The 27,983-nt window shown below is 45.5% G+C and overlaps 1 protein-coding gene across 5 annotated transcripts; it reads left to right on the plus strand.

Annotated features, from left to right (window-relative positions):
- Positions 1-27,980, plus strand: SETDB1 (SET domain bifurcated histone lysine methyltransferase 1). 5 transcript variants are annotated; one of them, XM_058660215.1, is made up of 23 exons: positions 2-255; positions 932-1,219; positions 2,594-2,745; positions 12,092-12,126; positions 12,517-12,616; positions 12,705-12,749; positions 13,328-13,453; positions 13,603-13,804; positions 14,293-14,366; positions 15,002-15,192; positions 16,291-16,420; positions 17,095-17,236; positions 17,329-17,484; positions 18,437-19,069; positions 19,807-19,923; positions 23,640-23,809; positions 24,337-24,956; positions 25,729-25,757; positions 25,855-25,987; positions 26,238-26,403; positions 27,075-27,286; positions 27,523-27,611; positions 27,756-27,980. In XM_058660215.1, the coding sequence occupies exons 2-23, from the start codon at positions 960-962 to the stop codon at positions 27,871-27,873; spliced, it is 3,900 nt and encodes a 1,299-aa protein (XP_058516198.1). In that variant the 5' UTR covers positions 2-255; positions 932-959; the 3' UTR covers positions 27,874-27,980. The 5 variants fall into 5 exon arrangements, with proteins under 5 accessions (XP_058516200.1, XP_058516198.1, XP_058516199.1 ...); XM_058660216.1 differs by having other exon boundaries at positions 949-1,219; XM_058660217.1 differs by lacking the exon at positions 17,329-17,484 and having other exon boundaries at positions 1-255.
- Positions 27,981-27,983: the final 3 nt, after the last annotated feature.

Genomic DNA, 27,983 nt, shown 5'->3' on the forward strand with positions numbered 1-27,983 from the left:
GCCTTATCGCGCTGCGTTTGACTCTGACAGGCTACCGTCGCGGCAACCGGAACGGCGCTAGAGGCTGACTTCCGGCCGTCTCTTTGGCTTCTCCGTCCCTCCTTCACGCTTTCCCTCCCCTCCTCCTGCTCCCGTTCCCTTCGGAGTCTCTTGTTGGGGATCGAAGAGGATTCCCGCCTCGTGAGTCTGGGGTCGATCCCCGAGAGCGCCTGCAGCTGGGACGGCTGGGAGGTGTGGGAGATACCGGTCACTGAGGTATTTGGAGTGCGAAGGCTTCTCTGGGATGTGGTGGGAGGAGGTCGGGCCAGCGTGAGGAGAAAGTCTGAGAGGCTAGCCGGCACGGGACGGAGCTGTTCTTGCAGATGGGTGGGATGCGCCTCCAGCTCGGGCCGAGGTCCCGCGTGTCGTCAGGAAAAATGGAGGCGCCGCCGGGAACCGGCGTTAGGGTCGGACGGCAAGCATTGTGGCATCAGAAAGGGAAAAAAGTTAACACCGCCGGGTGGGGGCATTGGGTTGTTTCCCTTCGGGGAAGCCTTTTCGTTGCAAGCTTTTTCGTATGCATAAATAGTTTTGACTTTAAAAGTAGCTAAAATAGAAGCGTCGTAATGTATGGGAAACTAGTAACAATAGAGAAGATGCCGAAGGAGTTGGAATCCACTCCCTCCCCACTGGAGAGGCGGGGTTCACATTGATTTCTCTCATCCGTGAAGGGAACGCATCCGATCCCAGAAATATAGTTCTGTTCGGTTTCTGCAAACATCTGCAAGTAGCTCCCTGATGCGTCGTTGTGCTTCGGGACTTCTCTCAGACTTTCGGGTCTTAGGCTGTTTGGTGTTGGTGTCACTTAGATGGAGAGGGGAGTGCAGGCTGTTGGAGTAACAGGTAGCCGAGAGAGCTGCGATTCTGCGTGGTGAGTGCCATGTCTCTTTAGTTTTCTGTTCCATGCAGAGGGCCGAAGCATGTCGTCCCTCCCTGGCTGTGTGGGTTTGGATGCCGCCGCGGCTGCCGTGCAGTCTGAGGAGATCGCCGAGCTGCAGCAGGCGGTGGTGGAGGAGCTGGGCATCTCCATGGAGGAGCTCCGGCAGTTCATCGATGAGGAGCTGGAGAAGATGGACTGTGTGCAGCAGCGCAAGAAGCAGCTAGCCGAGCTGGAGACCTGGGTGTTACAGAAAGAGAGCGAGGTGGCCCTAGTCGACCAGCTCTTTGATGACGCCTCCAGGTGAGCGCCACCTGAGAGTAGAAGGGTGTTTGTGTCTGGTTAGAGTGGTTCATGCTGCTGAACCTAAGTACCTCATGCATTGCAAAATACAGATGTCTAGAATTTGGCGTTTTGTCAGAGTGGTCCAAAATCTGACGTTAGGTTTACCTATATAGAGATTTTTCATTTCTCAAGACAAATATATCCTTAAAAATAGATGAGTGCAAGTCTTGAATCCCTTCCCCGTTATATGCGCTTTTTTTCATGCTTATTTGTTTTTTATTCATTTGAAAGAGCAACAGAGAAAGAAAAGATAGCTCTTCCATCTAGTTCATCCCCCAAATGGCTGCAACAACCAAGACTGTGGCAGACCGAAGCCAGGCCCAAGAACCGCCTCAGGGCTCCCTGTGGGTGGCAGGGATTTGTAGTCATCTACTGCCTCCTAGGCACATTAACGGGAAGCTAAATGGGGAGCAAAGCTGAAAGTCAATTTCAGGCACTGATACAGTATTCCCAACGGTGGCTTAGCTCACTGCACTACACTGCCCACCCCCTTCCTCTGGTGCTCCACTTTAAAATAATTGTCTTGTTTCCCTAGTAAGTACATTTGGAGGATGAAATTGTAAACTGTTATGGTATTGATATAACTGTGGAATCTCAGTAAGTTTCTACACCACCACCACCACCACCCCGCCCTGTATTTGGTTTCTGGTACCCTACTTACAGGGTATTTTCAGAACAAGGTAAATGACAAAGTAGGTTTGAAAGGAGAGTTGACCCTAGGTAACTATGGATCCAACTGTGCATGGAAAATAATCTGAAAAAATAATTACATCTTTAATGAACATGTATAGACTTTTTCCTTGTTGTTATTATTATTCCCTTAGCAATGCAACTTTATAGTAAGTTTACTTTGCATTTATGTTGTAAATAACAAAATATATAACATAAACATATAACGTATATAAACATAACACAAAATAGCAAAATAAATATAACAACTAATGATAATTACATTTATTCAGTATTATTAACAATTTAGAGGTGATTTAAGGTATGCAAGAAAGTATACTCAGGTTATATGCAAATATTATGCCATCTTATGTGAGAGAGTTGAATATCTAAGGAGGAATTCTGGAACCAGTGCTCTGTGAATGATAAGAGATAAGGTGACTGTGCTTTGAATTCTTGAGAAACTAGTCCGAAAACAAAACTATTTAAAACATTTTTTTCTGTGGGTAAAAAGAAATTCTGAATTCTAAGCAGGGCCACTTTGCGATGGGGTACATTCAAGCTGAGGACCATCTGCTTGGTTATGTGTCTGAATTCTAATGGGCCCTGCAGCTGGGCTCTCCGTGCTGGCATTGACCTTCCCTGTATGTGTTCCAATACTAGGGCAGTGACTAATTGTGAGTCTTTGGTGAAGGACTTCTACTCCAAGCTGGGCCTGCAGTACCGAGACAGTAGCTCTGAAGATGAGGCTTCCCAGCCTACAGAAATAATTGAGATTCCTGATGAAGATGATGAAGTCCTCAGCATCGATTCAGGTAAGGGCTGGGGCTTCAGATAAAAAGATTGTAGGACTCAGCTGGAGTACGGACAGTTAAACGATAGTAAAAGAGATGAGAAACCAGTTACTAACTTGATATTCCAAGCTAAATTCATCTAGTACAGAAAAAAATTGCAACATTATGACTGATTGTCCCTGTGTGCTGTGTCTTCCCCCGCTCTGTGTGTGAACTCTATTCTGAAGTCCCTTTCTTCCTTTTTTTTTTTATTAATTACATTATGTGACACAGTCCCATATGCACTGGGATTCCTCCCCCCTTTCTTCCTTTATTGGTGGTGTTAACATCTATGTATCCCGAAACAATGGATCAGGACTTTTTTCCTATTATTGATGGTTATCATTAAATTAATTTGTTTTGATGATATGATTTGAGTTTTGGTACATTTATGCAATAATGTAATTGCAGAACATTTACGTTGTCTCAGTAACTTCCATTTGCCAGTTTGCTGTCAGTATTCCTTGTTTCCACCAGCAGATCTGCTTCCTTTTTCTGTGGTTTTGCCTTTTCTACAAATTTTATATAAATACAATGATATAATATCTATTCATTTGGATTCACAATCTATTACTGTCTTTGAAATTCTGCTGTGTGTCATGGATCAGTAGATTAGTCTTTTTGAGGGGAATAATATGTTATGTGAATATACAAGATATTTTTTGTCCATTCTTCAGTTGATAAGCATTTGGGTTATTTTCAGTTTGAGTTACTATGAATAATATTGCTATGTGTTATGTGAGTATTGTATTTCATTTCAGGGGGGAGGGACTCTGCCAATGGGTATAATTGGTAGGTCTTTTGATTACAAATAGGCTTAATTTAAAGAAACCTGAATGTTGCCAAAAGGGTTGCACACTATGAAATTATGAGAATTTCAGGTCTCTGCATCCTTGCCAATACTCAGTATTGTTAGGGTTTACTTTTTCTTTTAAAATGATTTATTTATTTGAAAGGCAGAGTTCAATGTCTGGTTCATTCCGCAAACGGCTATAGTGGCCAGAACTGATCATTCTAAACAAGGAGCCTCTTTAGAATCTTCCACCTAGGTGAAAGGGGCCCAAGCTCCTGGCCATCCTCCACTGCTTTCCCAGACACAGGGAATGCAGGGAACTGGGTCAGAAAAGGAGGGGCCAAGACTCTAACCGGCACCCATATGGGATGCCGGTACCAGCTGTGCCTCAGCACTGACTCAGTTTGTTAGTTTTTAACTTTTGCCCCCCCCCCCCACTTTAAGCAAAGAAAACAGCACAGCAGTTATTTGTTTTTGTCTTTTTTCCATCTATCTGGAAGGCAGCATAACAGAGAAAGGCAGGGGCAGGTATCTTTATCTGCTGGTTCATTCCTCCAGTGCCCACACCAGCTCGGGCTAGGATAGGTCAAGATAAGGAACCTGAGGGCTGCATCTGGTTTCCTGTGCAGGAGCTGGGGGCCAAGCACCTGAAGCATCGCCTGCTGCCTCTCAGGATGCATTAGGAGGCTGGGTTGGAGGCAGAGGAGCCAGAACTCAAACACACTGCAAATACGGGGTGTGTGTGTCCCAAGCAGCTGCGTAACATGCTGTGTCACAGTGCTTTCTCCTGGTTGTAGCCTTTTTAGCTGAAAGGCAGAGTTGCAGAGAGAGAAAGCAAGGATGGCTGTTGATATCATGTTGTCATTCTAGTTTGTATTTTTCTAATAGCTATTGTTGAATGTTTTTGTTTAGGATTTTTTTGTACTAATGTTTTTTTGCTTTTAAAAGAATTACCTACTCAAATCTTTTCTCTTTTGAAAAAATTATTTACCTTTTTTTTTTAAGATTTATTTATTTTTAATGGAAAGAAAGGATGGTTTACAGAGAGAGAGAGATAGAGATATCTTCCGTCCTCCAGTTTACTCTCCAAATAGCCACAGTGGCTAGAGCTGAGCTGACCCAAAGCCAGGAGCCAGGAGTTTCTTCTGGGTCTATCACATATGTTTAAGGTTCCAAGATTTTGAGCCATGCTCTACTGCTCTCCCAGACCATAAGCAGGGAACTGAATGGTAAGTGAAACAGCTGGGAGACAAACCAGTGCCCATGTGGGATCCTTGCACTTGGAGGCAGAAGATTAGCCAGTGAGCCATTGTACCAACCTGTACCCTTTATTAATTTTTTTCATCCTTTTATTTATTTAAAAAAGAGTAAAGAAATCTCACCTCTGGTTTAGTTCCTCAATGCTTCCTGGCCCAGGCTGAAGCCAGGAGTGAGAATTAAACCCAAATCTGCCATATGGTAATAGAAACCCAGCTACTTGAGCTGTCACAGGCTGTGTCCCAGGATGTACTTAGCAGGAAGCTGAAGGAGAGGACAGTCAAAATTCAGAACCAGGCACTCTGATAAGGATGGAGGTGTTCAAAGCTGCAGCTTAAATGCACCCTGTAAAATATAAAAATTCAAATAACTAAATATTTATATATTCTGTCATTTGGGGAGTAAATGGGAGATGGAAGATCTCTGTCTCTCTTCTCTCCCATACCTGTGTAAGTCTGCCTTTCAAAAAAATAAATAAATGTTAGGATAAAATTAATTCATCTGCTTAATCGCTATATGGAATGTTTCTGAATTGTGTCCTGTCACAGTGACCTAAATGTCTGTACCAGCGTAACAAGGTTTTAATGACTATCATTTTAATGGTAAGTATTGAAATCAATAAATGTTAAGTCCTACAAATTTATTTGATATTTCATACATGTCCATATAAATTTTAGGGTCAGCTTGTCAGGTTCTAAACACTTCTCCATACACACACAACCTACTAGTATTTTTAATAGGATTGTATTGATTCTAGAAGTCAGCTGGAGGAATTTTGCCTTTTTAACAGTTTTGAGTTATATCCATTAAGATGGTATATCACCACATTTAGTTATGTCTTGTTTTTAGTTGAAAAGCAGAATGACAGAGAAAGAGAAAGCTCCCATCTGCTGATTCACTCACTATGTGCCCACAGCATAACAGCTGGGGTGTCAGGTCACCCACATTAGTATCAGGGACATAAGTATTCAAGCCATGATCTGCTCCTGAGGGAACACATTGACAGGGATCAGGATTGGAAGCGGAGGTAGACACAAACCCAGGCTCTCTGTAAGGGAGGCAAACATGCCAAGAACCACACCACCCTACCCTAGCCTTCCCGTTTCTGTTACAGTTGTTTGTGTGGTGGTCTTTTACTTTCTGTTTTTCTCTTTTGAATTTAGTGTATCTCTTGTAGACAAAATATAGTTTGTATCATTTCTTTTTTAAGATTTATTTATTTTTACTGGGAAGGAGGATTTGCAAAAGGGAGAGGAAGGTTTTGTTTTGTTTTGTTTTGTTTTTATTGCAAAGTCAGATATACAGAGAGAAGGAGAAACAGAGAGGAAGATCTTCCATCCGATGATCACTCCCCAAGTGAGCACAATGGCCGGTGCTACGCCGATCCAAAGCCAGGAGCCAGGAGCTACTTCTGGGTCTTCCATGTGGGTGCAGTGTCCCAAGGCTTTGGACCATCCCCGACTGCTTTCCCAGGCCACAAGCAGGGAGCTGGATGAGAAGCAGGGCTGCCGATACTAGAACCGGCATCCATATGGGATCCCAGTGTGTTCAAGGCGAAGAGTTTAACTGCTGCGCTATCATGCCAGGCCTGAGATATCTTCAGTCCACTGGTTTACTCCCCAGGTAGCTGCAATGACTGGAGCTGAGCTGATCCAAAGCCATGAGCAAGGAGCTTCTTTCGAGTCTCCCACATGGGTGCAGGGTCCCAAGGCTTTGGGCCGTCCTCAACTGCTTTCCCAGGCCACAGGCAGGAAGCTGGATGGGAAGTAGAGCAGCCAGGACACGAACCAGTGCCCATATGGAATCTTGGCACTTGAAGGGGGAGGACTGACCAAATGAACCACTGCACCAGGCCCTGTTTCTTATCTTTGTTAAGACTCTGCTTGTTCTCTACGTTTCAGAACATTGAGTCCATTCACAATGTTAATCTATATGAATAGATTTATAATTTTCCATTTTGCTGCATTTTTCCAATATCACAATGTATCACCTACACGTGTTCCATTTTTTTTTAAACAATATTTTACTAAACCATTTTCATTCATCTGTTTTTGGCTTTTACTTTTTTAAACAGTAATTCCATCCTTACCTAATCATCATCTATTACAAGTTCATGCAAAAGTAATACTTGTAAATGAAAGCAGCTTTGATGGGGGGTGGAAGGGAGTGCAGTGGCATAGAAAGCTAATCCTCTGCCTGTTATGCTGGCATCCCGCATGATACCAGTTCAAGTTCCAGGTGCTACACTTCTGGTCCAGCTCTGTATGTGGCCTGGGAAGGCAGTAGAAGATGGCCCAGGGCGTTGGGCCCCTGCACCCGAGAGGGAGATCCAGAACACACTCTGGCTCCCAGCTGTGGACATTGAGCTCCGGTCACTGCAGCCATTTGAGGAGTGAACCAGCGAATGCAAGATTTCTCTTTCTTTCATCATCTCTTTCCTTTCTCTTTGAAAACTCTTTCAGCTAAAATAAATAAATCTTAATATATATAGCAGCTTTGCACCAATGTATCTCTACTTTTACTTTCTTCCTATCTAGTGCTGTTCTCCAATGTATTTATGTTCAAAGCCAGAAGCTTAGTGTAAGGCAAAAAAGAAAATAAAACTGCATGTACTTACCACATGTTTTCTGTTGCCCTTCATTCCTTCCTGTGGCCCTGAGTTACCATCTCATGTTTTCTTTTATTGGTGTGTTTTTCCATCGAGTGTTTTGAAGGATTTCTTTTGATAGGTCTTTTGGTATGGTTCCAGTAACAGTGGGTTCTCTCAGTCATTGTTAGTCTGGGATGCAAAATGCTTGGTTGACAGTTTTCTTTCTTTTTCTTTTTTAAGATTTATTTAATTTATTTGAAAGGGAGTGTTACAGAGATGGAGGAAGAAACGTACAGAGAGGCCTTTCATCTGCTTCTTTGCCTCCCCAAATGATTAACAGTGGCCAAGCCAGGCCAGGTTAGGCTGGACTCAGGAGCCAGAAGCTTCATTTGCGTCTCGCACATGGGTGCAGGAGCCCAAGCACTTGATCCACCCTCCACTGCCTTCCTTGCTGTGTTATAAAGGAGCTGGATCAGAAATGGAGCATCTGAGATTTGAACTGGGCACCTGTGTCGGATGCCAGCACTGTAGGTGGTAGCTTTACCCACTCTGTTTTCTTTCAGCATTTCAGGTATGCTATTCTGGTTCCTTCTGGTCTCTGTAACTTATTTACTTGTTTTCATTTTTATTTCTTTATATTTTGTTTATGTTTGAGAAGCACAGAGACACATGACCTCACATGCACTGATTCGTTCTCCCAGTTCTCAGCAAGTGCTGGAGCTGGAGCAGCTAGAGGAGCCACCAACCCAATCCAGATCTTCACATGGATAGCAGAGAGCCAACAACTTGAGCCATTATTTTAAAGATTTATTTTGAAACTTTTATTGGAAAGTCAGATATACAGAGAGGAGGAGAGAAACAGAGGAAGATCTTATATCCACTGACACACTCCCCAGCAGCCGCAACAGCAGGAACTGAGGCAATCAGGACCCAGGAGCTCTTCCAGGTCTCCCATACAGGTGCAGGGTCCCAAGGCTTTGGGCTGTCTTCGACTGCCTTCCCAGGCCACAAGCAGGGAGCTGGATGGGAAGTGGAACCACCGGGATCAGAAGCAGCACCCACACGGGACCCTGGCCCTTTCAAGGTGAGGACTTTAGCCACTAGGCCACCGTGCCGGGCCCAATAATTACTACAAAAAAAAAAAAAAAAAAGTCAGCCAAGCCTGGTAGCCTAGTGGCTAAAGTCCTTGCCTTACACATTCCGGGATCCCATATGGGTGCCGGCTCTAATCCCGGCAGCCCTGTTTCCCATCCAGCTCCCTGCCTATGGCCTGGGAAAGCAGTTGAGGACGGCCCAAAGCCTTGGGACCATCCGCTGCTTACTCCCCCAAATGGCCACAGTGAAGTCAGAATGTCAGCACTAGAAACATCAATTCAGCATGCTGACCCCCTTCCCAGGCTCCTTAGCCGGGAGCTTAATTGTAAGCAGAATAGCCAAAACTCAAACCAGACACACTAATGTGAATGCCAGTGTCTCAAACAGTATCCTTTTTTTCTTTTTTTTTCAAGCAGTATCTTAACAGTGATACCTCAGCATGGACTACAGAGCTTGATTTGTAATCCAGACCTTTGACACGCGTTATTACCTTGATTACCTTAAACATTTCATCCCTTCTCTTATGCTCTCTCTATTCTGCTCCCCAGAACTCGGCTTAGTCACATGACCACTGACCAGCATCTGCCAAGCATAATTGTTACAAATCTACTTTCAAATTGTTTGTGATTGTCTTGGTTCACTCCCCACATGTCCACTACCACCGAGGCTGGGCTAAGCTAAAGCCAGGAGCCTGGAACTGCACAGATCTGTCATGTGGATTTAGGGGCGCCAGTACTTAGGCCATGCTCTGCTGCTTCTCCCAGGTACCTCAGCAAGGAGCTAGATCAGAAATGGAGTAGCCAGGACTCACCAAGTGCCCATAGAGTATGCTAGCATTGCAGATGGCGGTTTAACTGGTTCTAGATTTTTTTAATTGAAGATTTGTTTATTTTTATTGGAAAGTCAGACTTACAGAGAGGAGAGACAGAAAGATCCTCCACCTGCCAGTTTACTCCCCAAGTGGCTGCATCAGTCTGAGTTCAGCCAATCCAACGCCAGGAACCTCCTCCAGGTCTCCCACACAGGTGCAGGGTCCCAAGGCTCTGGGCCGTCCTCCACCACCTTCCCAGGCCACAAACAGGGAGCTGGAAGGGAAGTGGAAGCAATCAGAACACAAACCAGCACCCATATGGGATCCCAGAGCATGCGAAGCAAGGATTTATGGCCCGGCACGGTAGCGTAGTGGTTAAAATCCTTGCCTTGAATTGTGGGATCCCATGTGGGCGCCGGTTCTAATCCCTGCGGCCCCACTTCCCATTCAGCTCCCTGCCTGTGGCCTGGGAATGCAGTCGAAGACAGCCCAAAGCCATGGGACCCTGTACCCTCGTGGGAGACCTGGAAGAAGCTCCTGGCTCCTGGCCTTGGGTTGGCTCAGCTCCAGCTGTTGTGGCCGCTTGAGAAGTGAACCATCGGACAGAAGATCCTCCTCTCAGTCTCTCCTCTTCTCTATCCAACTTTCCAATAAAAATAAATTAAAAAGTGTTAAAAAAAAGAAAAGGATATAGCCACGCCACTAGACTACCAAATTATCTCATTTCTAAATGTATATTCTAAATCTCTAAAACTGGTGACCAATTAGTGTTCGTATCAGTATTATTCATAATTGCCAAAAATTACAAACAACCCAAGAACAAAACTGCTGATAACAAACCAAGTAGTATATTCATAGGATGTGCTATTACTCAGCCATGAACAGGAATGGAGTATTGATCATGTGGTAAAATACAGATGAACCTCAGATGAGAAACCACATAATGAATGGTTCTGTTTAAATGAAATGCCCAAGTAAATGCAATTATACAAGTAAATCCTTAAAGACCAGAAGTAGACTGAAGTTGCCCAGGTTGATGGGAGAGAGAATTGGGGAGTAAGTGTTTAATGGGTTTGGGATTTCATTTTGTGGTGACAAAGATTATCTAGTTATGATTGTTTCCATAATCTTACAAATACTCTAAAAACAGAATTATGCATTTTAAAGAATTTGTGGTATATGAATTATACCCCAATTAAAACCTATGATTCATTCAGTTCCACTATCCATATTTCATGTGCACTTAGTAGCCAGAAGCCACCAGATGGCACAATGCACGTACAGTACGTTTCTGTTGTGCTCAGCTCCCTTGGACAGTGCTGCTCCAGAATATGAATTTGGGGTCAGTGGTTTGGCACAGTGAGTTAAGCTCCTGTTTTTCATACTGGAGTGCTGGTTTAGGTGCCAACTGCTCTGCTCTCAATCCAGTTATATGCTAATATACCTGAGAAAGTACTTAGGACTCTGCCAGTCATGTAGGATTGGAGTTCCTGGGTTCTGGCTTTGTCCTGGACAATGCCTGGCTGTACTGACCATTTGAGGAGTCAACCAGCAGATTGAAATCTCTCTGTGTCATTCTGCCTTACGAATAAATAATATCTTAGGGGAAAAAAAAGAGGGCCCGGTGCAGCAGCATAGCAGCTAAAGTCCTCGCCTTGCACACACTGGGATCCCATATGGGCTCCTGTTGATATCCCTGCGGTCCCACTTCCCTTACATGCTCCCTATTTGTGGCCTGGAAAGCGGTTGAGGACAGCCCAAGGTGAGACCTGAGAGAGACCTGAAAGAAGAGGACGGAAGATTTTCCTCTCTGTCTCTCCTCTCTTTATATCTGACTTTCCAATAAAATATGTATTTAAAAAAGAAAAAAAAGAAAAAGAAAGAGTAAGGATTTTGCTTAAATTGTCCATTTTACTTTAAATTGCATTTATTTTCATCATAAGAATTCAAATAGGGCCTGTCTGTGGTAGTGTGATGTCTAAATTCTCATCTTGCATGCCGGAATCCCATGTGAGCGCCAGTTCATGTCCCAGCAGCCCCGCTTCCCATCCAGATCCGGAAAGCAGTCGAAGACAGCCCAAAGCCTTGGAAAGAAGCTACTGGCTTCTGGCTCCTGGCTCCTAGCTTCAGATCAGCTCAGTTCTGGCCATTGTGGCCATGCGGGGGGTGAATCAGTGGATGGAAGATCTTTCTGTCTCTCCTTCTCTATGGAAACCTGCCTTTCCAACAAAAATAAATAAATATTTTTTAAAATTCAAATAAATGATGAAAAATGCAAGCCCACCTGTCCAAATATCTTACTCAAAAATAAACCCTGTCGTTTCCAGACTTTTTTAAAGATTGATTTTATTTCTGTTGAAAAGTCATATCCACAGAGAGAAATTTTCTGTGTCCGCTGGCCCACTCCCCAAGCAACTGCAATAGCCGGAGCTGAGCAGATTTGAAGCCAGCAGCCAGGAGCTTTTGGGTCTCCTGTGCAGGTGCAGGGAACCATACTCTTCTGCTTTCCCAGGCCACAAGCAGGGACCTGGACAGGAAGTGGAGCAGCCGGGACACAAGCTGGCGCCCACATGGGAGCCCAGTGGTTTCAAGGCAAGGATCCAGCCAGTAGAACATCACACTGGGCCCAAGTTTCCAAACTTTTAAATACTTTTATATGTTTGTATATATGGTTCTCAGTATTGATAATACTTCCATGATACTGCTATAAATAACTTAGTTACTGGTTTCCTGGAAATTCATCTAAGTCTTTTACATTCAGTAGAATTCTTTTCGTCTTTAGGTGATGCTGGGAGCAGAACTCCAAAAGATCAGAAGGTGAGTTGGAGTGGGTCATAGAGAAGTGATAGATAATAGGAGTATTGAAAGAACTTTTAATCATCAGCTACTCAAATCATCATCAGCCTTGTAGGTTGTAGTTCTCTAGTAGACATTCTAAGAAAGAAGTTACCAGAAGCCGTGCACACAGTGTGCTGTATGGAAGTAGAGTTTAGCTATGTTCAGCTAGTTTAGATTAGTAAACAAAATCCTCCTAAAGTTGATGTCTAACAAAGTTTATAAGAAAGGACAATATTGTTTGATAAATGTAGCCATAAGATTCTGAGCATAGCTCATTCCAGTTTGCTTTTTGAAAGTCAGTTTTTCTTCCTTTGAAGTTATTTCTAACCCGTGCTGCAAATTTTGTTTCCCTCACCACCTTCCCTGCAGCTCCGTGAGGCCATGGCTGCCTTAAGAAAATCAGCTCAGGATGTCCAGAAGTTCATGGACGCTGTCAACAAAAAGAGCAGCTCCCAGGATCTGCATAAAGGTTGGGGTCGGGAAGTATCTGGTACAGATGGGAGGTGAATGCCTGTAGAGATTTCATAGATAAAGCTGATTTCACTTTATGGTTTCAGAATCCTTTGTTACCTCTGTTAATAGAAGCTGGCTGTATGTCCATGGTCAGTATACGATTCTTTGTGTGATTTTGTTGTTCTTTGTTATCTACTTTTTTGGTCTTCTGATTGATTTAATTTGCCAGACTTACTGTCCTTAAGTAGTTGTCAAGTCCCAGTTACACTGTTGCTGATTTTCTAGTCTGTGTTGATTTTCTCCTTATACCTTGTTAGCTCCCTTCCTTTAGGCTGCTGCCACACTCTTGTTCACCTCTTCCAGTGTAGATGTGGGAAAAGAGTAAATTAAACTGTCTGAGAGGGAAACTTTGTAGAATTGATAGATATCCTTCAGAAAAATGCTTTATAAATGCTGCCTACTGTCTAATGAGTGGCAGTGTTGTTCCTGTTAAGAAGTGGGAAACATTTCACTGGGGTGAGACGTTCCTGAATTATCTGTGTTCCCTTGTTATTCAGGTTTCTCCTGTCAGCACAGTTATCTGCTTGGGTTTCTGCCCTTGGCCGGAGGAACAGCCAAAGTGGCTAAGGATCAGAGATTGCCCAATTTTCCTTAGTGACTACTGTGCTCATTACCTTTCCCTTTCCTGTGGCAGAACTTGTTCAAACAGCTCTGCTTTCTTCCATAGGAACCTTGAGTCAGATGTCGAGTGAGCTGAGCAGAGATGGTGACCTGGTAGTCAGCATGCGGATTCTGGGCAAGAAGAGAACCAAGACGTGGCACAAAGGCACTTTGATTGCCATCCAGACAGTTGGTATGTTCAACCAGAGGTGGCACTGCCACAGACACCCACAGGGCTCCACTGCCACGTGCTTCCTCTCCCTTTATATTTTACCTAGCAGCCAGAGCTTCCACTAAAACCGACAGACCTCTAAAATTGTATTTATCTTTCTAATTACTCAGGGCCAGGGAAGAAGTACAAGGTGAAATTTGACAACAAAGGAAAAAGTCTACTGTCAGGGAACCACATTGCGTATGACTACCACCCTCCTGCTGAACAGCTGTTTGTGGGCAGCCGAGTGGTGGCCAAATACAAAGATGGGAACCAGGTCTGGCTCTATGCTGGCATTGTAGCCGAAACACCAAACGTCAAAAACAAGCTCAGGTACTTGGGCAGAGGACTTTACAGGGAGTAGAGACCAAGAACACAGAAGCTTCTGTGTTCAGTCCAGATCTCTCTTTTAGTCCCCAGGACCCAGAAACCTTTTCTCATTCTTTGCCACAGGAGTCATATAGTTTTTGTTTCGTTTTGTTTTGTTTTTTTGGTTGGTTGGTTGGTTGGTTGGTTTTTCCTCAAAAGGAGGAAAACTAGGAGAGTAATCAAAATTGATGAATTATTAGGAAAATAGGGAATTCATGTAAAAGGAACAAGTGGGAATAAAAGGTTAGCAGCATGGGAATATGTTAGAGAAATAAGAATAAATGGATGTTGCGAAAGTGTGGATACATTGGTTAGATTAAAAGAAAATTGTGGGTCTCTTGGTGACGGGAGTAAGAAGCATGCCCTGTGTGATCCAGAGGCCAGGGGCTCGTGGGATCCTAGTGGACACAGCGGTGCATGGGGTAATTTCTAATGCTCTTCCTCTTTCCTAGGTTCCTCATTTTCTTTGATGATGGCTACGCATCCTACGTCACACAGTCTGAACTGTATCCCATTTGCCGGCCGCGTGAGTGTCCTCCTACCTCTCCCTAGCTCTGTCATTTCCTCCTCTACTGTGTGTGTGTGTATGTTTCCCCTTAAGATTCCCTGTGGAAAAATCCCAGGGTTTGAGTGTTCCAGTCTCAAAAGAGCATACATTTGGTTGATATTCTTTGGGAGGTACGGTTTTCCTGTTCATTGCCAAGGCTGGATATTGGTCTAAGCCTGTGGTCTGTATGTTGCTTTCCGTACAGTACTGCTAGGTGGAGCTTTAGCATATCCCCTGTGTGCAGTACTCTGGCTTAGGAACATACTGCTGCCATGGCAATGGGTTTTTACTTGCAGAAGCATCAGCTACCATGGCTGTGTTTCCACATAACATGACGGTAAACAGAGTACCTTAACCTGAGAGGACAGGTGTTTGACCTGGTGGTTCAGGTGCTTAACCTGGTGGTTAGGTGCTGGTTGATTTGTAAGTGCGTTTACTTAGATCCAGTACTTATGAGGGGTCTTGGTTTTGCTTCCTTTGAGATTATGGTTTCTTCATTTTTTGCTCTCCCTCCCCTACTTGAAAAATACCAGATGTCTGCTTGCTGTTCTTTTTTTTCCTATCAAGACATGCCCTCCATGCCCTCTCTCAGCTCTGCTTCTTCTTTGGGACAGTGAAAAAGACTTGGGAGGACATAGAAGACATCTCCTGCCGAGACTTCATAGAGGAATATATCACTGCTTACCCTAACCGCCCCATGGTGCTGCTCAAGAGTGGACAACTTATCAAGACTGAGTGGGAGGGCACCTGGTGGAAGTCGCGTGTTGAAGAGGTGGATGGGAGCCTCGTCAGGATCCTCTTCTTGGTACTGTTCTTCCTTGGAATTCTGGAAAAGGGCTATAATGGGATGATTATACAGTTAATCCATCACTTTCTTTTTTTTTTTTTTTTTTTTTTTAATTTTTAAAGATGTATTTATTTGAAAGGCAAAGTGACAGAGAAGTCCTTCATCTACTGGTTGATTCCCTAATTAGCTGCAATGGCCAAATTTGGGCCAGTCTGAAGCCAGGAGCCAGGAACTGCATCCTGGTTTCCCACAAGGATGGCAGGGTTCCAAGGCCTTGGGCCATCTTCCACTGCTTTCCCAGGCACATCAGCAGGGAACTGGATCAGAAGCAGAGCAGATAGGACTCCAGCCAGGACTCCGACATAAGCAGTCGCTGAACCTACCATGACAGTGCTGGCTCTGCAGCTTTGCTTTCTGTCCTCCTGTTTGTTCTCCCTGTTGGCCATTTTGTTACCATATGGAGGTTGTTGAAAATTAGTTTCCTGGGGCCAGTATTGTGACATAGTGGGTAAAGCCACCACCTGTCATGCCAGCATCCCATATTCACGTCCTAGCTACTACATTCCAGATGAGCTTCCTGCTAGTGGCCTGGGAAATGCCAGAGAAGATGGCTGAAGTGTTTGGCCCTCTGCTACATATGTTGGAAACCCTGATAAAGCTCTTGGCTTCTGGCTTCGGCCTGGCCCATCACTAGCCATTGTAACCATCTGGGGATTGCAGATGAGGTTGTGTGTGTGTCTAACTCTTTCAAAATAAATATATTTTTTTAAGATTTATTTTTAAATTTTTATTGGAAAGTCAGATATACAGAGAGGAGCAGAGAGAGAGGAAGATCTTACGTCTGCTGACACACTCCCCAAGCAGCAGCAATGCCATAGCTGAGCCAATCAGGAGCCAGGAGCTTCTTCCAGGTCTCCCACGCGGGTGCAAGGTCCCAAGGCTTTGGACCATCCTCAGCTGCTTTTCCAGGCCACAAGCCATGGAGCTGAATGGGAAACAGGGCTGCTGGAATTAGAACTGGGCTCATTGAGGAGATTGCCCAGAGATAGAACGAGTGTTCTCCACAGCTGGCAGGTGACTCATCTCTTTCCCCCACTCTCCCTTCCTCTTCCCCAGGATGACAAAAGATGTGAGTGGATCTATCGAGGCTCCACACGACTGGAGCCCATGTTCAGCATGAAGACTTCTTCAGCCTCTACGCTGGAGAAGAAACAAGGAGGACAACTCCGGACACGTCCGAATATGGGTACGTCCTGAGAGACCTTCATGGGAGGGAAGAAGCAGAGCCAGACAGTAAAGGGGCAAGACACTGTGGTTACCCTTTGTTTCCCAGGGTGACATTGCAGGCCCAGAGGGAGCAGGACGTGTGCCCCAGTTTGTTCCCTGTAGTGGTGATGGGTTTGTGGTGCTGCCTCCATAGGCTATGGCTCTGATTTCTCCTCAACAGTCCCAGGAGACTCTGAAACATTTTGCTTAGATTCGGATAGTAGCAGTTACCTCTCTTCTCTAGGTGAGAATTTCTTTCAGGCGTTATTTGTGGTGAGTTTGTTTTAAAGCCCAGTCTGTTTTTTGCTTTTGTTTGCCCATGTTTCTGCAATACTTACTGATTTCCTCCTTCCCCAGGGTAGTTTGATCCAAAAAAAGCAATTTTTTTTTAATATTCACTAAAATAATATATAATTAATTAGTTGATGAGGTGAATTGTCTGAAGCAGGAAGATAAATTGTTACGTAAGGACCAAAACAGTGTATGCAGCACCTCTGGTCGCTAGCATTGATTAAGAGTGGGAGCCGAGCCTTAGCACACACTTGAAACATTTCCATTGCTGCTTGGTTGTGATATAAGCTGAGGGCTAGGTGTGTAATGAGTACAAGTGACACAGCGTTCTCTTCTCAGTGATCAGTTTCCTTTTTTCTATAGGTGCTGTGAGGAGCAAAGGCCCTGTTGTCCAGTATACACAGGATCTGACCAGTACTGGCACCCAGTTCAAGCCAATGGAGCCCCCGCAGCCTCCTCCAGCTCCACCTGCTCCAGCTCCGTCCCCTCAAATAGGTGACCCTGAGTGAGTGCTCTTCCTTGCTTGATCTTCAGTTTCTTGCATATCCCATTTCCTGTATCCCTTACTATTTGATCTCTTCTCAAATCCCCTAAAAGCATGGAAAGCCAGCTTGCTCAATCACGGAAGCAGGTAGCCAAAAAGAGCACATCCTTTCGACCAGGATCTGTGGGCTCTGGTCACTCCTCCCCTCCGTCCCCTGCACTCAGTGAGAGTGCTGCTGCTGGGAAGCCTGCAGCGAACCAGGCATATAGGTGAGAACATCTCGGGCTGTCTGTGGGTAGGTTGGCAGTGTGGGCTGAGTGGTCACTGTGGAGAGGAAGTTCCTTGACTCCAAGGGGTTTAGGTTAAGGTAATGATGGTGACGAGTTTGGACTTAAAAGGGAAGCTTTCGCCATAGAAGTTTTTTAGAAACAGGAGGTAAGAATAATTGAATTTGGAACTGAATGCCTGGGAGTATGCCGTTTATTAATGAAGAAGGTCATTTGTTAGTAACGCTTTTTGGGTTTGTTTGTTTGCTAATATTTACTTAGTTATTTGAAAGATAGTTACAGAAGTGGGATCTTCATCTGCTGGTTTACTTCTCGGTGGCCAGGGCTGAGCCTAGTCAGAGGCCAAGAAGTCCAACCAGGATCCCGTCTGGGTGGCAGGGGCCCAAGTCCCTTTGGACATCTTCCACTGACTTCCGGGTGCCTCGCAGGGAGCTGGATCAGAAGCAGAGCAGAAGGGACTCTTAACTGGTACTTCCAAGGGGGTGCCCATGTCAGGTAATGGCTTCATGCACAGCATCACAAAGGCAGCCCCAGTTTGGTGAAAATTCTTGCCATCATTGCTGTAGTAGAAAGGAAACACTGCAATCTCGTTCCTGGAGTCCCAGGAGCGATCACGGGCATTATAGGACATGCTGCATGCAGACAGAAAGCCCAAGTGGAAGACTGGCCTGCACTTCCATAATTTTTAGGCTGATAGACTTAAGGGAAAGGCCTAGTGTTGAAAAGAGACATTATCGGTCAGTGCAGAGTAACCAGAGTTTTTATTATCCAGGTCTGATACGACAAGGAACAGTCTGACTTGTGTTACCGTTAGTGTTATAGGCACTGCTGTTTAAAATAGGAAAGAAAAGACTTAGCTAGCCGGAGGGATAATTTATGTAACCCAAGCAGCCTGGATGCCTTCTTAACCTCCTGTTTTGCCTCTTGTTTGCAGATCACCTTTAAGTTCAACAACCTCTGCCCCAGCACCTCCAGTCCCCCCGGCTCCTCCCGCACCCCCAGCCTTCCATGGCATGCTGGAGCGGGCCCCAGCGGAGCCCTCCTACCGTGCCCCCATGGAGAAACTTTTCTACTTACCTCATGTCTGCAGCTATACCTGTCTGTCTCGGATCCGACCCATGAGAAATGAGCAGTACCGGGGCAAGAACCCGCTGCTCGTCCCGCTGCTATATGACTTCCGACGAATGACAGCCCGGCGCCGGGTTAACCGCAAAATGGGCTTCCATGTCATCTATAAGACCCCCTGTGGCCTCTGCCTCCGGACGATGCAGGAGATTGAACGCTACCTGTTTGAAACTGGCTGTGACTTCCTCTTCCTGGAGATGTTCTGTTTGGATCCCTATGTTCTTGTGGACCGGAAGTTTCAGCCCTATAAGCCTTTTTACTATATTTTGGACATCACCTATGGAAAGGAGGATGTTCCCCTGTCCTGTGTCAATGAGATTGACACAACTCCCCCACCACAGGTGGCTTACAGCAAGGAACGGATCCCGGGCAAGGGTGTTTTCATTAACACAGGCCCTGAGTTTCTGGTTGGCTGCGACTGCAAGGATGGGTGTCGGGACAAGTGAGTCTGTGGAGGAACTGCTGCTTTTCACCCCGACTTCCTGGTGGTGGTCATTGTTTTCACTTCTTTTGCCATCTGTCTGTACTGCTTCCCCGCCCCCCTCCTTCACTCCCTTGCTGGGCAGGACCTCAGGCCCTATGGTCTCCATGAAAGCTGTGAGACCAGAAGGCTGACGTCTTGACAGGCCCCACTGAATAACCCTGGGTACCCAGGCTTTGCTGTATGTTCTTTTTTTTTTTTTAAGATTTATTTACTTGAAAGGAAGGGTGACAGAGAAACAGAGATGTACTGGTTCACTCCACAGTGGCCACAGCAGCCAGGGCTGGACCAGGCCAAATCCAGGAACTCCATCTTGTTCTCCCACGTGGGTGGCGGGGACCCAAACACCTGGACCATCTTCTGCTGCCTTCCCAGGCACGTTACCTGGGAGCTGGACTGGAAAGGGAGCAGCTGGGATTGGAGTTGCACTCTGGTGTGAGATGCTGGTAGTGGCTTAGCCCTCTGTCCACAGTGTGGCCCCTGTTGTTGCCTTCTCTAACACTGCTCTGATCCTTCCCCCGTTCTATTTTGTTTCCCACCATACCACTCTTTCATTCTCTTATCTGCCAGTTTGTTTCATTCTGTCTCTTTATCTCATGTCTGTCAGTACTCTGAGAGAAAAGAAATTTTACTACTAAATTCCCATCCTTTTATTATTTCTCACAGCTCCAGTTGTCATATCCTTCTGTCTTATACAGATCTAAGTGTGTCTGCCATCAGCTAACTATCCAGGCTACTGCTTGTACCCCAGGAGGCCAAATCAACCCTAACTCTGGCTACCAGTACAAAAGACTGGAAGAGTGTCTGCCCACAGGGTAAGTGGTCACGGGATTCTGGGGTACCTCATGTGCTTGTAAGAACCATCAGAAATTTAAAAATTAAAACCAGAAATAGAACATAGAAGCAGGCATGTGTTTCTTTCTTGGGCTTTCCTTGAAATGACAACATAGAAGGAATGAATAGTATCTGCCAATTTTCTGTTGCAGCAAATGATCTCAACTTCATAGCTAGATGAATGTGCCAGCCAAGTACGATTTACTATAGAAGTGAAATATATTCAGAGAAGTAGGTGGGGACCTGATTATAGGGCTTTGTAAGCCAAAAAAAAAAAATTAGAATCAGGTTCATGGTGCAGAAAGAAATGTCTTAAAGGATTTAAGCAAGTGATATGATCTGCCTATTTAGGATTACTGTGGCTCCTGTGTGGAGTACAGATCTTAGGGCAGCAAAAGCAGGATTTGGGAAACTAGTTAGCAGAAAACTACAGGAATATAGGCAAGGGAATGGTAGTAGTAGCTGGGGCTGAAACTAGAATGAAGGTGGCAGTGGAGATGAAAGATTAGGGCACCTTAAACGGTGAGAATGAGAGGAAAGGGACAGAATCAAGGACAGTTACAACTACGTGGATGTTGGTGTCTTCTACTAGAATAGAAGACCCAGAAGGGTTACAACTTTGAAATTCAGCTTTTGTTAGGGACATGTTAAATTTTAGGTACTTCCTGGAGAATTCAAGAAGAAATGTCAACAAGGCAGGGGAATTTGTAGAGAGAGGTGTAAGAGCCGGATATAAAGGGTTAGTGGTTGTCAGCATAGAAGTCATATTGACAGCTTGACCGTGTTTCCAGAGAGAGTGTTGATGATGGAGAAGCGGGCACTGGGAGTAAGCCCAAGGCACCCTGGCACTGAGTGCTTGAGCAAAGGAGGTAGAGGCGGCGTGAGAAATGGAGAAAAGAAAAAGGCAGTGAAGGAGTAGGATAGATCATGGTGAGCTGATAGGTATGAACGTGTGAACTAATAAATGAAATTAAGAAGTATTGTCGTGATTGAAGAGTTTGTGATTCCAAAGGGCCAGTGAGGTCTTAGCATGAGTGAAAATAAATCCTACAAAGAGACAGTCAAAAATGAGAACATTGAGGATAAAGAAAAAAATCCTAAAAGCTTCTAGAAAAGCAAACTAAAGATGTGAAGTTATTCCAGCCTTTCCAGAATAATACAGAAAGAGGGCAGTTAACCTTTCCAGAACTCCAAGGGGAACTTACTGCTCTGTGAAGATAGGCTGAGGATGTACTTTAGATGGGCAGTATCTCAGAATTTCATTATTTCCTTTTTCAGAGAGTACTAAGGGAAGAAAAAAAGGAAAAAGTTACTGGCACTGTTTACCAAAACAAGGAAGAGGGAAGTATAGAGTTCAGAAGCAGTCAAAAGGAGAGCAAAGGATGGGCCTGGCGGCATGGCCTAGTGGCTAAAGTCCTCACCTTGAACGCGCCGGGATCCCATATGGGCGCCGGTTCTAATCCCGTCAGCTCCACTTCCCATCCAGCTCCCTGCTTGTGGCCTGGAAGGGCAGTCGAGGACGGCCCAAAGCTTTGGGACCCTGCACCCGTGTGGGAGACCTGGAAGAGGTTCCTGGTTCCCGGCATCAGATCGGCGTGCACCAACCGTTGTGGCTCACTTGGGGAGTGAATCACCGGACAGAAGATCTTCCTCTCTGTCTCTCCTCCTCTCTCCGTATATCTGACTTTGTTAAAAAAAAAAAAAAAAAAAAAAAAAAGCAAAGGAAATCCCCCAGGTGGCAGTGAAGGGAGGAGGGCATACCGCCAACAGCCATAGGCAGTGCTGGGGAAGGGTGGATGACAGCAGGAGCAACTCCTAAGGGGAGCCAAGACGGGGACAGGCTGACGGAGAGCCGAGAGGGGAAAGTAGACAACCAAGGGAAAGACAGATACTGAAGTTAGGTCACTGGGTCATTTATGTTTTAATGATAAGCAAATTTCTGACTTACAATGTTTAGATTTTATAAATGCTGCTGAATGGTAATTACATTGTGTGTCTTTTATATATTTTCTGTGTATTTGTAATGCATACAGTTATTCTTTTTAATAGCCACAAATATGTTACTCTCCTGCCAGAAACTCTGTAATAGCTTCTCATTTTGACTTTGATTCTGCTAGTGTTGGGTCCACAAAATCCTGTGCTGGGTACCTCCCTGTCTCCCTAACCCAGAGTGATTGCAGCCACATGGATGCTCTTCACAGTTCCTGCGTGCAGTTCAGCCGTGTTCGCCAGCCAGCCTCTGGGGAGCCCTGTTCTTGGCATCCTGCCACTATCCTCTAACCTTCAGCTCCCACTCTTAAACCTCCCTGCTCAGAATGACCTTCCCTGGTCACGCTAAGCCCCAGCCTCACGTCCTCGTCTGCTTGTAGAGCTCCGTGATTGTGTTCTCTGTAGTGTGTATGACAACTGTGTGGACTGGGTTTGGTTCTTTCTTTTCCGTTAGAGAGTAAGCTCCTGACTCCAGGAGGCTTGCTCAGTGGCTGGCATGGAATAACTATCCCACAAAATAAGCAGATGATACTTAATATCATTGCTGTTGCTAGTAGACCTGAGTTCAGGTTCTGGTCCCTCCACTTTGGTGCTAATCCTGTTATCAGCTGTAGAACATACAATACTGGCACAACATCCCCATCCCCAAAGGGTTTTAAGAAACCTAATCAACTGTTTCTTTGTCTGATGCTCATTACACAGTATGTTTAGTTTGTGAAGGTCCATTGACTCTAGACTTTTCTGTGTGTTCTTCTTACATACACACTATACTTTATAAAAAAGTTAAAAAAGAAAATGACATCATGATAGCACTGCTTTGAGGATATAATAACAAAATGTGTGTAAGGCATTTACATGGCACCCAAACAGATAGCTGTTGAGTGAGTAGAGTTGTTCTTAACCCTCTTTATCCAAAAAGATATGACATTAGTTTTGTTGTCGTCTTTCCAGAGGTAAAGGTCTCCTTTCAGTTTACCCCCAAGAAGATAAGAAGGGAAATCTGGAGAACAAAGCAAATAGAGCAGAAACATTGTATTCATAACAATTTCAGTCTTATCAGTGTAACTCTGTTCTTTCCTTTAATGTTCTTATTCACGAGATCCCTCTGATTAGCTTTAATAGTTTGTTTTCAGAAGAATTAAGTTGTTAGATTCTTAGATTGATGATTACTTCCTGAGGTAGACATTATGACCTTTTTCATTGTTCCCAGTGTCTAGTGCAGCTATTGGTATTTAGTGTTTACTGAGTGATACGGTGAAAACCAGCTTTACAGAAAAGGCTCCCTGTAATTGTCAGTACCACTTTCTCCTCTTTACAGCACTCAGAACATCAGCTCTGCTTTTCTCACCTCTCTGTAGAATGCATCTTTTTCTGCAGACACCATCTGTATACTTATTTTAATGGCTCTGTAATCTAATCACATCATAGTTTTCTTAGCTTCTCTCCAGTTTCTCACTTAGCTTTTGGCATTCAGTATTTCAGACATGGCTATATATATCACTTTCTCCCCTTCCAGATTACTCCATCAGTTATGTTCCCAAATGAGTGAAAGCACCCCAGCACTTCAGTAAATCCACTCAACTCGTTACCTAATTTTCCACCTTTTCCCAGTACACATTGTAGGTGATGATAACTTATTAATTGTAGCTGTTGTTTTTGTGGGTTTCTAGTACTTGTGTCATGGTTGATTTTCATTCTGCTCTCCCAGGGTGTATGAGTGTAACAAACGCTGCAAATGTGACCCAAACATGTGCACAAATCGGTTGGTGCAGCATGGACTACAGGTTCGCCTACAGCTGTTCAAGACACAGAACAAGGGCTGGGGTATTCGCTGCTTGGATGACATTGCCAAAGGCTCTTTTGTTTGTATTTATGCAGGTTGGTGATGGAATATAAAGGTTGTTTCCTGGGGCTGGGACATGGTGGGGAAATGAACCAGAGACAAGTTGAACATAGGAAAAAAAAATGCTGGACATGTGAGCTAAGAGAGGAGCCAGGGTTGCTTCTTAGAGAACATGGTGAGTGGTGTGCTCACATAGTGAACCAGAGAGCGCCACAGTGCTCCGTAAAGACAAAAATGAAAAGGGAGAATATTTTTGGACATGGTAACGGCCTAGAGGAGAGACACGACCATCCAGTGTGTCATCATTGCATGTCACTCGGCCCAAAGATTATTTTAGAGTATTGTTTTAGTGAGAACTGTCTTGTTGAAGAGGACATGGGAATATACAGAAAAGACACAGTTAAAGCTACAGGGAAGGAGGTATCACCAAAGAAAAATGGGAGACTAATGCAGGCATTTTATCTCCATGCTGGTGGACTGGGTATGGATGGATTGACCCTTACTTCCTGTTTGCAAAAGGACCCCATAACCCTAGAAGGCCTTTAATTCTCTTCATCCTCAGGCAAAATCCTGACTGATGACTTTGCAGATAAGGAGGGCCTGGAAATGGGTGATGAGTATTTTGCCAATCTGGACCATATCGAGAGCGTGGAGAACTTCAAGGAAGGCTATGAGAGTGATGCCCCCTGTTCCTCTGACAGCAGTGGTGTAGACTTAAAGGACCAGGAGGATGGCAACAGTGGTACAGAAGACCCTGAGGAGTCCAATGACGATAGCTCAGATGATAACTTCTGTAAGGATGAGGACTTCAGCACCAGCTCAGTGTGGCGCAGCTATGCCACGCGGAGGCAGACCCGAGGCCAGAAGGAAAACGGACTCTCTGAGATGCCTGCCAAGGACTCCCGTCCCCCAGACCTTGGGCCACCACATGTCCCTGTCCCTCCTCCCTTAGTCCCTGCAGGTGTCTGCAATCCACCTTCCTCCGAGGAGACACCCAAGAACAAGGTGGCCTCCTGGCTGAGCTGCAATAGTGTCACCGACGGGGGCTTTGACTCTGATAGCCGCTCCTCCTTCAAGACTGGCGAAGGTGGTGCTGGGGGCGGTCGAGGGGAAGCTGAGAAGTCCTCCACGTCAGCACTGGGTGTCGAGGATGAGGGAGACATGAAGCAAGCAAAGAAAGAGGTAGGCAGCTTTTTCTGTGGCTGCAGTGACTTACCTGGTGGGTATTTCTAGGACAACCTGGTCACCTCTTTATTCAGCCAGTTATCTTAGCAATTTCAAAATGAAGAGTTTATGAATGATTTTTTTTTTTAACTTAATGGATTTCAAGTTCTGTACGTCATTGCTTCCCTCTGCTACAGAAACTGATCTTAGGGGCAGGAGTTGTGGCACGGCAGCTTAAGTCACTGTGCACAACACCAGCATCCCACATCAGAGTACCAGTTCTAGTCCTGGATTCCTGCTAATGTGTGTGAAAAAGCAGTCAATAATGGCCCAAGCTTCTGGGTCCCCTGCCACCCAAACCAGAGACTGGGTGGAGTTCCTGGTTGTACCATGATCCTGACCTTACTCCCAGGGCTCTGTGGGGAGTTAGCTCACCCCCTTTCACTGTTGCTCTGCCTCTCAGTGATAAAAGCAGTTTTCTTTTTAATGCACCTTTGACGATGTTTAAGCTTATTACATGTCTTTGGTCTATGTTAGATCCTGTTCATTTTGTTTTTTCCATGAATGTCATGCCTTACCTTTGGAAAGGACTAAAGTAACTCCTGCCATGAATATTGGTGACAAGAATATGATTATCACTGTCAGGTTACAGGGTGTTTTCCCCAGACCCATCTCTCTTCACTGGCTGTCACAGGTTAATATAGTTTGGAGGTCAGCTGAAATAAAGTTTAGACATGCGTTTATGACTTTTGACAATGAAAGAGGTTAACTTACCACTTACCTTTTCCAGGACCCTGATGACCGAAACAAGATACCAGGGTAAGCGCCGGTTCTTCCAGCCTCTTTCCAGTCTTTGAAAGAAACCAAAGAGATAACCAATAACCTGCTCCTCTCTCATTTCTTTCCTCCACGTCAGAATTACAGAAAGCTCTCGAAATTACGGTTACAATCCTTCGCCTGTGAAACCAGAAGGCCTTCGCCGCCCACCAAGTAAGACGAGTCTGCACCAGAGCCGGCGACTCGCGGCCTCTGCTCAGCCTGGCGCCGATGTAAGTGACCTTAGCCAGCTGGCTCTTTCCCCAGCCTCTGTCCAGCTGCAGGAGTGTGGAACATTTTTCCTGCAGACCCTTCACTGTGGTTGCTTTCAGATCTTTTCTTGCTTCTTCAGCCTTCACCTCTTACATTTTTCATTCCTTTCTAATCTACTTCTTACCACCTTCTCAGCCCCCTGTCAAACCACAGGTAAGAGCAAGGACCTCCCTGCTCACTCTTCCTTGTTGTCAACCTTCTGCCTCGCAGGACGTCCTGACGCTGTCCAGCAGCACAGACAGTGAGGGGGAAAGTGGGACCAGCCGCAAGCCCACTGCTGGCCAGACTGCAGCCACGGCAGTGGACAGCGATGACATCCAGACCATCTCCTCTGGCTCCGAAGGGGATGACTTTGAGGACAAAAAGAACATATCTGGTAGCCTGAAAAAATTTGGGAGTGGTAGGACCCAACAACAGGAAAGTTGGGATGGAATATTTCTTAAGCAAACTAAAGAATGGAGGGAAGATTCAAATCCTGAGAGTTGAGGGTTCTCTGAAAGGTTCTCTGACTCCGGGCTAAACTTTCCTTTCCTTAAGATTTATTTATGTTTGTTGCAAAGGCAGATTTACAGAGAGGAGAGACGGAGAGGGGGTCTTCCATCTGCTGTTCATTCCACAAATGGCCACAAAGCTAAAACTCAGGAGCTTCTTCTGGGTCTCCCACGTGGGTGCAGGAGCCCAGGGATGTGAACCTTCCTCTGCACTTTCCCAAGCCACAAGCAGGGAGCTGGATGGAAAGTGGATGAGCCAGGACCAGAAGCCATATGGGACGTCAGCCATACAGGCAGAGGATTAGCTCATTGAGCCATGACGCCAGTCCCCAGGCTAAAGTACTAATAGTGTCTGCTATGTCTCCTTCCTCACTTCTCCCAGAAAAGGGACTTTCCTTCAGCAGCGTAGTCCAGCATATCTGATCAGGCTTGAAAACACTGCTGCTTGGGGTCTTTGGGTCCTGAGCTATTGGTATCCCTGAGTGGCAACATATGGGACACAAGGGGGGGGTGACATGGCTGGTCATGATTGGGCCCTAACCCCACTCTCTTCCAGGTCCAGCAAAGCGCCAGGTGGCAGTAAAATCAACTCGAGGCTTTGCTCTTAAATCGACCCATGGGATTGCCATTAAGTCAACCAACATGGCCTCCGTGGAAAAGGGGGACAGCGCACCAGTTCGTAAGAACACACGCCAGTTCTACGATGGTGAGGAGTCTTGTTACATCATTGATGCCAAGCTGGAAGGCAACCTGGGCCGCTACCTCAATGTAAGACCCCTTCCCACCCCCTGGAGGTCCTCAGATACCTAATTATTTGAGGCTCCTACCTAAACCTTTACCCTTTCCTTGCTGTGCTTTCCAGATCTCAAAGATGTAGTATGCTTTGCAAACCTGTCCTGTGGGATAGGGAGTGCAGGTGGCATCCTTTCCCTCACAGCTCTGACCCCACAGAGCCAGACTCAGTTTCTCTTGCGACTCACTTTATTCTGTTCATACATCTGCAGCACAGTTGCAGCCCCAACCTGTTTGTCCAGAATGTCTTCGTGGACACTCATGATCTTCGCTTCCCCTGGGTGGCCTTCTTTGCCAGCAAGTAAGACAGGGCTTACCAAAGGGGGTGGCTGAGGAGGAGCAAGGCCCCGTTGGAATTTTAAGGGCCCCTCTAATGTCCACAACCCAGCTCCACCCACACGTCCACTTCCGTCACTACACCAGCCGCCCCTTTCTTCCTCCTCAGGAGAATCCGGGCTGGGACAGAACTTACTTGGGACTACAACTATGAGGTGGGCAGCGTGGAAGGCAAGGAGCTCCTCTGCTGCTGCGGAGCCATCGAGTGCAGAGGGCGGCTTCTTTAGACCCGCCTCCTTCCCTTCGGAACCCTTCTGGAACTGTCCTTTCCTCAGGAACTGGATCTTCCTGACTGATGGACTCTGACCCACCCACCCTGCTCCTAGTGGATGGGGGC

The sequence above is a fragment of the Ochotona princeps genome, chromosome 2 (genome assembly GCF_030435755.1).
Source record: "Ochotona princeps isolate mOchPri1 chromosome 2, mOchPri1.hap1, whole genome shotgun sequence".
In the NCBI taxonomy this organism is placed as follows: domain Eukaryota; kingdom Metazoa; phylum Chordata; class Mammalia; order Lagomorpha; family Ochotonidae; genus Ochotona; species Ochotona princeps.

Coding starts and splice junctions, on each gene's coding strand:
- SETDB1 (XM_058660215.1), top strand. CDS start 960: ATGTCGTCCCTCCCTGGCTGTGTGGGTTTGGATGCCGCCGCGGCTGCC. Junction 14,367..15,001: donor GTATCCCATTTGCCGGCCGC/GTGAGTGTCCTC, acceptor TCTTTGGGACAG/TGAAAAAGACTTGGGAGGAC. Junction 19,070..19,806: donor AAGGATGGGTGTCGGGACAA/GTGAGTCTGTGG, acceptor TGTCTTATACAG/ATCTAAGTGTGTCTGCCATC.